Source organism: Aspergillus tanneri, assembly GCF_003426965.1.
Source record: "Aspergillus tanneri strain NIH1004 chromosome Unknown AapTan_10_pilon_pilon_pilon, whole genome shotgun sequence".
NCBI classification, from domain to species: domain Eukaryota; kingdom Fungi; phylum Ascomycota; class Eurotiomycetes; order Eurotiales; family Aspergillaceae; genus Aspergillus; species Aspergillus tanneri.
In genome coordinates this window covers 224,607-237,258 of record NW_022984637.1, presented here as the reverse complement: position 1 = coordinate 237,258, position 12,652 = coordinate 224,607, and the positions used below count along the sequence as shown (strand labels likewise).

The 12,652-nt window shown below is 34.9% G+C and overlaps 1 protein-coding gene across 1 annotated transcript; it reads right to left on the bottom strand.

Annotated features, from left to right (window-relative positions):
• Positions 1-5,789: 5,789 nt before the first annotated feature.
• Positions 5,790-6,531, bottom strand: ATNIH1004_001897 (uncharacterized protein; the record flags this gene model as incomplete). Its single annotated transcript, XM_033566592.1, has 2 exons — positions 5,790-6,224; positions 6,529-6,531. The coding sequence occupies 2 exons, from the start codon at positions 6,529-6,531 to the stop codon at positions 5,790-5,792; spliced, it is 438 nt and encodes a 145-aa protein (XP_033420794.1).
• Positions 6,532-12,652: the final 6,121 nt, after the last annotated feature.

Genomic DNA, 12,652 nt, shown 5'->3' with positions numbered 1-12,652 from the left:
ACACTTTTTATTCTATTAAGACACTACATACGTCTGACTTTGCAATCTTTATTATTAACTAGATAATACAAAGCATCTGGGTGCGAACACCTCTTTATTATCCCAGTGGCATAATCGCGTACTGTGATAGGCTTTGCTAGCTAGTAAACGCTTTAAGGGAATGTTATATCCTTATAAAAACTGGCTAGTAATAAGGGAATATAACCTCCTTTAATCAAAACTCCAAGCTTCGCAGTTTATTACCGAAGTTAGGGCCCTTTAACAATACTAACAATGACTCTTTGCAGTTCGTTTACTGTGGACTTACCTAGGCCCAACTGTTCGCTAGCTTTACAACCTCAGCGGTACCCAGCGCGCAGCCAGGCTTATAACCTGTTAAGAATCTTGGGGAAGAAGCTATGTCGTGAGGTGCTAGGATAGCGGTGACTGGATAGTATATTAAAACTATCGGTGCGATCTAGTATCGCATGATAAGTGTCTTCTTCTATCTAGGAGAGGAAGTATAGATAAACGCTTCCTTATGTCTACATGTCCTTTAGCCCCTTGCGTGCGATATATCAGATCCCTACGGAACTAGGATATACGAAGGTGCCTTAGGCATCCTGATTTCCAACATTAAACAAGAATAATATTAGCAGTCGAATTAACTGGCTAGGGTATTTTCTTTGTCTTTCTCTGGGGTGGTATTCAGGGTCTTCTAGATCTGGTATTCTAGGTCTCTCATTCCAGTCCAAAAATCTTGATTGGTCAATGGAGAATTCTCCCGGTTTAGTATAAATATGGTTGGAAGTCTGCTTTGGATTGCATAGGATTTTATAAAATAAGCAGTCCTAAGAACATAGTTTCTGCAGATTTTATTAAATCTAACTAATGGCAGGGGCAGGGATGCTTCTATTTCCATGGCCTGTACAGGCGATGTTTTAAAAAATCCCTAGAATCTTTTTTTAAGGCTGTATTCTGCAGTTTCTGGTAGTGGTCTACTAGGTACTGTTGGCCTTTCCACTATAAAGGGACTTTATAGTCTGCAATAGACGAAATGCATGCTATATAAAGTTGTCTTATAGCTTGGAAGCTTAGCCCCTTTTCTGTATTTGAGAGCCTCGCTATTTAGTGAAATACCCTAGTTGCAGCTGCAACTCGAATTTGCACGTGTTCTTTAAAAGGAGTTTAGAATCTATATAGATTCCTAGCCATTTTACCATAGGGCTTGGTTTGACTATAATATGGTTATCTAGTCTAACCTGCGCATCTTGGTTTTCTTGGTCCGGTTGTTTAGAGCTAAAATGAATAAGCTCTATTTTATCCTAGTCAAATTGGATATGGTCCTTGGCTCCTTTCTTAAACATGGCATTAGCTACTAGCTCTATTTGCCTGCAGTTATTCTCTAGGCTATTAGAGCTAATAGTTAGGCATATATTATCCATGTAGCTAGGTTTTTAAATATTTTTAAAGGCTCTCCTTGTATTACTATCTAGCTCCCCATACATTTCAAGCTGAAAAAGCTCTCTGATATATATAAGAAACAGGATAGGTAATATAGGGGATCCCTGGGGATCCCTACCTGCACTGGGGTCTCTTTGCTGGTTTCACCGTCAAACGCTAGGAATACTTTCCTGTCTGACATAAAGGATTTGATCCACTTAATTAAGCTATGTGGAAGACCTAGTTTTAGGCATATTCTAAGTAGCTGGTTGGTGGATACATGGTCAAAAGCTTCTTTTACATCTATAAAAAGGGCTGTGGTGACCTTCTTTTCATGTTTTACAACCTCTATGTCGTGAACAAGGGATAGTGCTATATTAATTGCTGACTTTTGTTTTCTTCCCCCCATTTGGTCATGGTAAAGGATTGATTGCGGGAGTTCGGCTAGATAAGATAATCTAGTTGCAATAATCTTCTCTACTACCTTGCCTAGGCAGTTAAGCAGGGAAATAACTCTGTAGGCCTTGGGCTTGGAGTAGTCCCTTTTAGCAGACGCGGATTTTTTAAGGATAACCCCTTTGGCAGTTTTCCAACATTTGGGATGATAACCATTTCTAATTAGGGCTTTATAAAGCTCGTGGAATCTTGGAGCAATATTTTGGTAAGCCTTTTAAATAATTAAGAATAAAATGTCATCAGGTCCAGGAGCCTTTTTAGTAGAGCTACTAAAGATAGCAGTGTACACCTCGTTTTCCCTGGTTTCCGGCCAGTTGGTTGATTCTGCCTGGTTGGTTGGCCACTCAATGGGCTCAGCCTCCGGGGGTTTTTAAAACAGGGTGGAAAGAAATGCATGACATTTATCTTGAAAGGAGATTGCTTGCTTCTCTTGATTCTCTGTAGAATAGTAAGATAGGCAGTTTTTGAACAGATCTTTTTTAGTATAGCTAAAAGCTTTAAAAATCTCCCTGTTCCAAGTTTTCTAGAATTTGTTCCAGCATGCGGATTTAGCTTGCTTAATCTCCTGAAATATTGATTTTTAATCTCTAGAAGATTTTTAGAGCTCTGGACATGGGTTATTTTTCCAAAGCTTTCTAGCTTTTCCAAGCTGTTTCCTTAGTTTTTAAGTTCTTTACCACCATGCTTTTACTGGGCAGATGGTTTTCGTCTTGGATACTGGATCTGCAGCTATTTGAATTATTTGTTGCAGATTTAGAGCTGCGGTTTCTAGCTCTATATCGGTGTTAAACCCCCCCTGTCTAAATTCTTGGCTTGTATCTAGCTCGAGGATTTTCTTGCTGAATAATGCCCAATTTGCTATTTTTAGATTATATAGTAGACTGACCAGGGGTTTTTATTTCTTGTGTTTTTACTTCAACAGAATAAAGCAAAATTTCGTGGTCTAATCCCGAGGCAAGTTCTTGGTCAATTTCCCAATTAACTCTATACTATTTAGACCTTTGGTAATAAAGGTTAAGTTAATAATAAGACATTTCTATTCCTTTTCTATGGCATGTTTGCAGGTCAGGTTTATTTAGCAGTTCACATTAATGTTCTTCAAGCCACTTAATTAAAGTATCAGCCCTGGTGGGTGATAACATCTTTAAATTCCACTAGCTATGGTGCGTATTAAAGTCCCCCCCTATTATCGCATGTGCAGAGGGAGTAACCCTAGCTAGGGCTTTTTTATTTCCACTCGGCATCTTCCTCTAGTGATTGCTTGTTATATATATTTATTAGTTGCAGGTCTTGAATTTCTGCATCTAAGATATCTATTACAAGCAGATCACTGTCGGTGCTAATATCGTTTCTTTGGCAATAGTTAAACCTAGATAGCTTTCTATGGTAGATTACTACTCTAGGTCTAACCTTGGTTTGCTCAGGAAGGATAGGGGTATATGCTGGGTGGGATATAGTAAAGCTATTATTAGGTGCTATCCATGGTTCCTGGATAATAATAAAGTCGATATTATGTTCCAGGCCTATTTCTAGGCAAGATAACATAGCATTCTGATTGCGTCCAGTATTATTTTGCAGGAAACAGATTCCTAAATCAGTGTTTTCCTGATTTATTAGTAATCTAGTTCCATTGTATTGCTGGGGATTGGTCGGTCTAAGGCCTAGGTCTAGGCCTTGGCTTTGGCTTTTTACCTTTTCCCATTCTTTGCAGTTTTTATTATCTGCTCTGTGGGCTTGACCGCAATTAAAGCATTTAACCTGCGTGTGGGGATATTCTTGGCCTTTTACTTTGCATGTAGCACATTTATAGTATTGGGTTTTATGCTTTTCTGCGCAGATAGCGCATCTTGGGCTATTCTTGCAGTATTTAGCAATATGCTTGTATCCCTGGCATTTTATATATTAAGATATTTTCTCCATGTATTTTGTAGCTCTGTAAAGAGCTCCTGCAACGCAGAGTTGGTTCTTAATTGCCCTAGCTGCCATGGTTTTATTTTGTACGTCCACTACTATGGAAGAGTGATTTTTGGTTTCCCTGACATGTTCGGGTGTGAGCCATGTTGGGGGTCTTATTAGTTTTAGGCCTGGGTTAAAGATTTCGATCTCTTCCTTTAGCACCTGCATGCCTTCTTGGGTTATAAATGGTCTGGTAGGGACCATGTGAATAACTATTTTTTTGCCTATGGTTCGTCAAACATCCACCTAGTATAGGGAATAAGTGGTTTCCAGATGTCCAACTTTTCTACCAAATAAGATGCTTGAATACCATCCATTGTGGTTAGAATAAGGGACCTTTTAGTAAAGGAAGTGCTTGCTATCCTTACTACAGGCTTGTCTGTGTTTTCTTTTATCTGGAACTCGTGGTTGATTTGGTTTCGGAGCTTTAAGGAATCTAGATCTTGCAGAAATTCTGCAGGAACCTCTAGAATAAGCCTGCTACCTTTGTAGGCGGTCCGTTCTAATAGTTTTAGCTGATCTTGTTTCTTGGTTGGGATAACTACTTGCGGTTTTATTCCTTTCTGGACTGCTGCTGCGTACGAAGGCTTTACTAGTTTCTAATCCTGTTGGAAAGAGGCTAGGACTATTTTATCAAGTTTCTGATTAATAGCGTTGACCTCTTTCTGGAGTTTTTCGAATTGATTGTCTTTGGAAAGCAGGGATTGTTTAGCTTCTGGGCTGTGCAGTTTTTCCTGGATAGCTGAGAGGCCCTCCAGGTGCATATCCAAAGCCTTAAGGATCTCTGGATTTGCTATACTATGGTGGACCTCTTGCAGCAAGATCTTGGCAGATTAAGCTTTTGGATATGGCTTTGTGTGGCATTATTTTCTATTTGCTTCTGCAAAGCTTTTTCTATCTCTTTTTTATTAAGGAGCGTCTTTTCGTCTTGTCTTCGGACATTTGTTCCAGTGATGCAAAGGAGTTAGGGCTCTCTAGAAGAGAGTTGGAGTAGGGCCTAAAGTCAATTCTTGTTTTGGGCTAATAAACGAGTGTTTTCTTTTGCCTTGAGCTCCTTTTTTAGGGCTTGGTGGCTGGATGGGTTGGGAGACAAGTCCCTAGGTGGGGTAGTTGGTCTTCAAAAGACCCCATTCTCCTCTTTGATAGACAAGGGAAAATAAAAGGAAAAAAGGAAATAAACAGGTGGAAAAGTAAACCAGGTAGGATCCTAAAACTTTACTAGCTAGGGATTTAGCTAGTAAGTAGAGATTTTAAAGGGAATCTCTAAACCATGAAAGCTTTTTAAAGGAAGCTTTGAAAACCAGCGTAAGCGTACTAGTTTAATTCCACTGTTCCCTATATCTCTATTCCAGCACTAGTTTTCCTATACCTATCTAAGCTAAATAGCTTTAGAAAGATATTGCTAGGAGCCGTAGTACTGGGGATACAGCTCACAGTTTCTTCTTGCAAGTAAGCTTAGGCTTTCTACTAGTGAATACTACGGGGCAGCCCAAGCTTCCTGTTTTTGGTGGAGTAAAACGCAGGAAAAAAAATCTCACCCCTTTTAAAGAGAAGTGGTAAACTAAAAGCACGGTTTTATTGTTTTGCAGAATACCCGGCTAAAATAACTGCTATGGTATGCAGGGCAGCTAGGTCCCCACCTTTTATCCCTCTCCAGGACAGTGATGGTGTTATAGAGGCCTAGAGAACTGTAACTAGTAGCGGCCCAAAAGTATCACAAGGATATTAGAATTTAATCACATGTAATAGTAAAAGGCTTATTAGAGTTCTTTAACCCCCTGGTAGGTGCGGGAGTAGATATAAGTATAAACTTATAGAGCTTTCCTTTCCTAGGTAGGGTGTTCCGCAGGGACCGTTCAAGCGTTGCGGTGTATTGGGGGTTGGTGTTGTTGGGGGCTGTGGTAGGGGTGGTGGTCGCTGTAGGCAGAACACAGGAACGGCGCTGTTGGCGGTGTTCAGGCGTTGCGGTGTTGGGGGTTGGTGTTGGCGGTGCTCAGGCGTTGCGGTGTTGGTAACGGGGGGCAGAACGCGGGAGCTGCGTTGTTGGTGGTGTTCGGCGTTGCGGTATTGGGAATTGTATTGGGGGCTTCGGTGGGGGTGGTGGTCGCCGGAGGCAGAACGCGGGAACGGCGCTGTTGGCGGTGTTCGGGCGTTGCGGTGTTGGGGGTTGGTGTTGGGGGTTGGTGTCGGGGGCTTCGGTGGTGGGTGGCGGTAACGGGAGGCAGAACGCGGGAACTGCGTTGTTGGTGGTTCCAGGCAGCCCGAGCTGACGGAACGCGGGAACGCGAAAAACTTTTCACCCGAAATTTGCAGTCTTTCTCATCAAAATACTGAATGGGATTCGACTGCTGTATCGGGAAAAGTGGAGGGATTATTAAGCTTGAAGAGGGCTATAAAATGAGGTGTAAATCAGTCCCAAAGACCCCCAAATGTGGGGGTTGGGTTGGGAGGGGCGTAGTTGTTTTTTTTAGGATATAGTAAGTACAAGAGCTTTGGTTATAACTAGTTCTAAACTAGTTCTAGGCTGCTACTGCAAACATAATCTACTACAGTAAAGTTTTTTATTATATTAAAAACTATAGTAACTACTATATAAATATCCTTCCTATCTTGCTTAACTAATAACAAGTTCTAAACTAGTTCCAGTATAAGTTTTTAAGCACTAATAATCTATACCACTATCTTGTAACGTACCATGCCGGATACCGCTTTACCCAGGTTACAGGTAGCTGGGTGAGCCTGGCAGTTCGTTTTTAGGCTAACAGTTTGTATAACTAGTTCCAAAGTAATTCTATACTAGTATCTAATTTTTTAGGCTTTTATAAATTATTATATATCTACTTAAACTTATCCTCTGGGTAAGTTTAACATATACTAAAGCTTTAAAAAGTTTTAACCTGTTCCAAACTAGTTTCGAAGAAGATGGAGATAAGGACGACAAGGATAATAATAATAATAATAGTAATTATAACAGGTAAGTTAAGCCCTTCCTTTTAAAGGATTTAACTAGTTCTAAACTAATTCTAAACTAGTTCGGGGAGTAAATAGGAGACTAAAGAGCATGTTCTGACCCCTAGTGAATGAGAGGGAAATGGTAGAACTCCGAAGGAGTAGGTCAAGGAGACAATCTTAGACAGTCCAGAAGTTGTGGGCCCCGAGCCCACAAGTTTCTAACAGAAGAAGAGACAACATGCCCTTTACACAACTGCGTCCCGTGGTCTGTAAGAAGGTTGTTGATTGTCTATTACCTCTTTGTATAAGGACTTAAGATAATAGCTATTTATATAAATATTATATACTAATCCCCCAAATTCCTTTACTATATACCTCCCTTTTTTATAGGTCGGCGCCCTCGTCGACACCCCTGTTTATTAAAGGCAGAGGCGGTAATGTTCCGATATAAAGAAAAACAAAAATAAATATATAACTAAAAATAAGTTACTAAAAAAAAATAATAAAGTAAATCCTTTAATATGTTAATTTATTATTATTTTTACCTTTTTTTTTTTTTAATTCTTGCTATAAAAATTAATTAGTGTAAATCCTTGTACTATATCTCTTTTATCTTCTTTGTTGGCCTCTTCTACCTCTATTTGATTGTCCCAATCCTCCTGCTAAGACCTTTAATTAGTCCCCCCAGAGTTTTTTCCAATAGCAGGAAATAGACCCTGGAGAAATATAAACACTATTTTTATTTTTTTATAAATTATCTAATTATTTTAGACCTCCATGTTCCTAGCTCTTATCCTAGGAGTTATTCTTAACAAAAGTTTTTTTATACCTTCCGAGTTGTTATCCTAATTAGTTAGTTTTAGTTCCTAAACTTAGCTTCTGGCTTTCTCTATTTCCCTTCTAACCTTTTTCCTGATTAGTGACCCAAGACAGTTTATTATTATTATTTTTTTTTTCCTCGGGGATCTGTGCTGCGAGGTTGGAGTCTTACCTTTCTGGTCTGCTTTAATATATTCTGTTTTGGTAATACCTTGTTTTAGGCTAAGGAACCCAGAGTTCTCCTTGTAAAAAAAGTATTTAACTTTTTTAAACTTTGTAAATAAATATAAAACTTTTTTTATAAGTAGCTTTCTTTGTTTTTTTAAAAACTTCCTTGCTTCTTTAATACTGCCCTGGAAAAGGACCTGTAGCTTTATTTGTACTATTATATCTGTCTAGGGACAAGTTCCTATTAGTGCTTTATTTATTTTTAATAGCAGGGTAATTCTAATTAATAAAGCCCAAGCTTGCTTAATTTAATATAGTATAGGGTTTCCATCGGCAAGGGTAGGCAAAAAGTGTAATTTATTATTTACTTTTTAAAATCTAGATAGACTTCCTGTCTTCAGGATCTTAAGGTCTTTGCCTTTTTTATTTACTATAAGGTAATTAACAAATATCTCTAAGTGCTCTGTTTTCCCTGTAGTGTTAAAAAATTAAGGTGTTAATAAATATAAAATACTAAAACTTGTAGCTTTAGGCCACGGTTTAGTATTATCTCTCTAGCTGGTAGCCCCTATAATCCCTGAGATATCCTTAATCCTTTGGTAGCGCCTGTTATTAATAAATTTCCTATTATTTAGGGTATCCCACTATTCTTTTACTTTTATAGTATCTGGTTCTAAAGCATAAACCCCTGCCCAGGCTAAATCTTTTAATTTAATAATAAAAAGGCCCCCTTATAGTACTTGTATTATATCTTTGCTATTTATATATATTTTTAAAGGATATATTCTTATTTTTAAAAACTAGAACTTTATTTTAGGGAGTACACTTCTCGCTGGTTTAAAAAAAAAAGTAAAGTTTATAACTTTTATTTATATAGTATATAAGTAAAAGGAGATAGGTAATAAGGTCTATAGCTAGGGCCTGTTAGTATATCCTAAACTAGAGATTAGATATTAAGCTATTTTTATTTCCTTGGATCTTTGGATAATAAAAGTTATAGATTTATATTTTAAGTTCTGCAGTTTTTTATATATTTCTAGCTTTTTTTTTTGCTAATATTCCCTAATAATTAAAAATAGATGGTAAAATAGCAATTCCTTTTTCCTAAAGGGAGTTTATTATCTCTTGTTCTTGTTTATTAAGATTTAGTATAGCAAAAATCTTTTTTGCAGTTATTATTCCTAGGTTAAAGATATCCTTTTCCTTTGCTTTTAAATAATAAAATAGGACTGTTTTTAGGTGCTGTATTTTATTTTTTTAATTCTTTAGGATTAAATCTAGTACTAGTTTTTTTACTTTCCTAAACTAATACTATATCCCTACTCTCTTTTTTAACTGGTTATAGTCGGACCTAATTTTTAAGTATTCTTGGAACCGAACCCTTAGCATAGGCTTTAAAATATTAGTTTTTAGTTTTATAGTAGTTATAATTAGCCTAAGGTAACTTAAATAAAGGGTTAGATTTTTTACTCCTGCGATTTTTTTAACAAATATATTAACCATGGCCATAGTTAAGCCAGACAGCTGAATATTTAGTATCTAATATATAAGCCTGTTAAGTTGTATTTTATAAATATAACTTAGTGGGTTTCCTGTTTTATCCAGGGTTCCTTCTTGTCTTTTGTTGTTTTAAAAAGTTGTGGGCCCTGGGCCCTTAACTTTGGAGGTAATACTTCCTTGGTAAAATAGTGTAATTTTTTTTATTTTTTAATTAAAACTACTTTTTTAACTATTTTTTTAAATCTATAATAGCTCCTGCCTTAATTATTTATTACTGTAACTTTTTAGTGGAGGTGGTAGTATTACTATTATATTTAAATATTTTTATTTTATAAACTTAAAACTCTTTAACGCACGGGGCGACTTTTCTTTATTAACAGGAATTATAAAGCTAAATTAATCAAGTTTTTTACTAATTTTTTTTAGTTTATTATTTGTCACCTTACAAGGTGTAGTTCTATCCTTGACTACCTTGTTAAAGTCTAAATATAATACTTTTTAGCATAGTATTCCTTTTTTTTATTTTAAATAATTTACTTTTTTTAAATCTGTAAATTTACATGTTTAATCCAGGTCTCTAGTTTAGTGCCTAACTCTGCTATTTTTTTTTAATAATTTTTAAGAAATTTTTCCCAGATGCATTCTTTGTATATCTTTTTATTAGCTCTAGACCCCATAGTTTAGTTACTCTGTTCCAGTTTTTAGCTAATATTCTCTAAGTGTTGTAAGCCCTTCTCTTAATTTCTGTTAGGTCCTGCCAGAGTCCTGGGTCTTGGTAATAATATTTTTTGTAGGCTTTTATATTCTCTAGTCCTTTAAAGAATTGGGTATTAGCTAGATTAGTTACTTTAAATCTATATTTTAGCAGCTTTTTATAATTATAAATAATTTTATATATTTTTTTTTTATAGACTTTATTTTCTATACTATATTCTTAACTTCCTCGAGGGCAGCGTTGGTGTCCAACAAATAGTTTTTTTTATCCAGTGTTAAATAAATAAGTATTATTTACCTATTAGTTTTTAGTTTTATACTACTTAACTTGCTACCTCCTCCACTTTGCCTTCCGAAGACACTCGTGTTCTTCTGGGTTGTGAGGTGGTAGGATTTAAAGTTGTGGGCCCCGGGCCCTTAACTTCTTTGGTCTTTTGTCTCTTTAGCAGCATCTTGAAATCTTCTCGCAAGGTGTTCTTTCTTGGCTTTCAGGTTTAGGCAGCTTTAAAGGTATGTAGAAATAAGGTGTAAAGAAAAAAAAAGGTTATTATATAAAAAAAAGTTTGTGTGGTTGTTTTAATTTCCTAATTTAAAAGTAAGGTTAGAATAGTAAATAGCAAGCTTTTTTTTTTTTTTTTAAGCTTACCCTAAGCTGGTTTTAAGCTTATTTTTAATATTTAAATTTCCCACTTTCACTGTTTAACTGGTAATTATGTTTAAAATACTAGTAAAAAAATTATTACTAAAGGAGTAGTAACTGGTAAGGCCCTTTTTTTTTAAAATAGTAATGTCCTTGTCACTGTAAATATCCTGATTATAAAAAAAGGAAGTACGAAAAAGGACTTATTAAAAATAAAATTCTAAAATAATTAGAAGAAAAAAAAAAAAAACAACTAAAAAAAAAAAAACAGGGATAGTTTAGTTTGTTATTTAAAAAATAACTACTATAAACAAAGCACCTAGTAATATCTAATTTATATTTTTTTTTAGCAGTATTTTTGTTTCCACTTTGGCTTTTATCTAGTGTTTTGCTTGTCTTACTTGTTTTTATTTCTACTGTCGCCTCTGTGTTTTGGTCTGGTAGTTCCGGTAGGGAAAAAAAACTGTTTTAGTTAATTTCTGGATACTAGTTAAGAGAAAGATGTTCTGTCTAATTCTTAAAAAAAAAGTAGATTTGTTATTATATTTTATCTAAACTTTATATAGTCCAAGCCAGCGAAATGCAAGCTTCTTTGTATAAAATATTTTAAGTCTACTATTATATAATAATACAAGGTCTCCTTCCTTAATCTCTTTATTTTAAAGATTATGTGTTTTGTTAAATACTTTTTTTTTTTTTTTTTTTTTTTTTTTATAGCCGAAGTCGCGCCTTTTCTATGTTCTTGTCTTTTTTTTTTTTTTTTACCTAGCCCTTAATACTAGAAGGTCTCCTGTATTTTTAACCTAATCCCACCGAAGGACTTGCCAAGTGGGGATTTTAAGTTTTATAGGGAGAATTGCCTTTTTTCCTATTATAAGTTTAAAAGGAGTTATTCCAGTACTGTTATATACTATGTTTTTATTAGCCTATAAAACCACAGGCAAGTGCTTTTTCCAGTAATACCTAGTATTTTTAGTTATAGTCCTAAAAGCTTTAACAATTAGTTTGTGTCTAACTTTAATAAATTTATTTGCTTAATAATTAAAGGGCAAGATCTATATATGCCGTGTTTTATACTGTTTTATAAGTTTTTATAAAATTAACTTTATTTTAGGGCTATTATTAAAAACAAGAATTAATATATAACCCCAGTGGGTTATAATTTTCTTATAAATAAATTTAGCTATATTAGTAAAATTAGCAGTGTTTAATACTCTGGCTTTTATTTATTTTAACAGGGACTCTCTGGCTACTATAAGGTAATTTAGTTTTGTTTTTTTTTACTAATATACATAATATTAATGTGCTACTTAGCAAACAAAAAAAGATTTATTTAAAATATTTTTTTTTTTTTTTTTTTTTTTTTTACACTAGTAGACTTTTTAGTATTTTTTTAGGCTTTATATTATTTAGCAATATCTTCCCACATGCCTAACTACTAATAATAAATAGCTATTTTATAGTATATACTTTTTTTTTTTATAGTATTCTAGCTTTATATATATAGTTTTAAAAATAATTTTTTAACAAGTTTTATTATTTATAACTCTTTGCACTGGTTAATTAACAGTGCCTTGCTAATAAAAAGCTTTGTCTTGCACAAGGAACTTTATAGCTTTTTTTTTAAAGGCATGGTATTTTTTTTGTTTATTTTTTTTTTAGCTTTTTAAGTATTATTAACTATCTAGCTATTTTCTGCAACTTTTTAGGCCATTCCTTAGTGGAAGAATCCAGGTAATCTATAGATTTTATATTATTGGAAGTTATGGGCTGGAGGCCTATAATTTTTATAAATAAGGCCCTTGCCACAAAACTAAACTCCCTTGCTAGAAAATCCTTAATATTATCTTTCTCAGCTTCTCGTACGGCTTCTTTAGTTGGAGGCTTTTAGATAGTCTGTTTACTACTGTGTTTCTTGTCCCCGGATATGTACAGCTAAGAAGTTAAATATCTAAATTTATATAATTTATCTTACTACTAAAAACCCTAGGAGGTCCGTGGCAGTGCGATTTAACTGTATAAGAA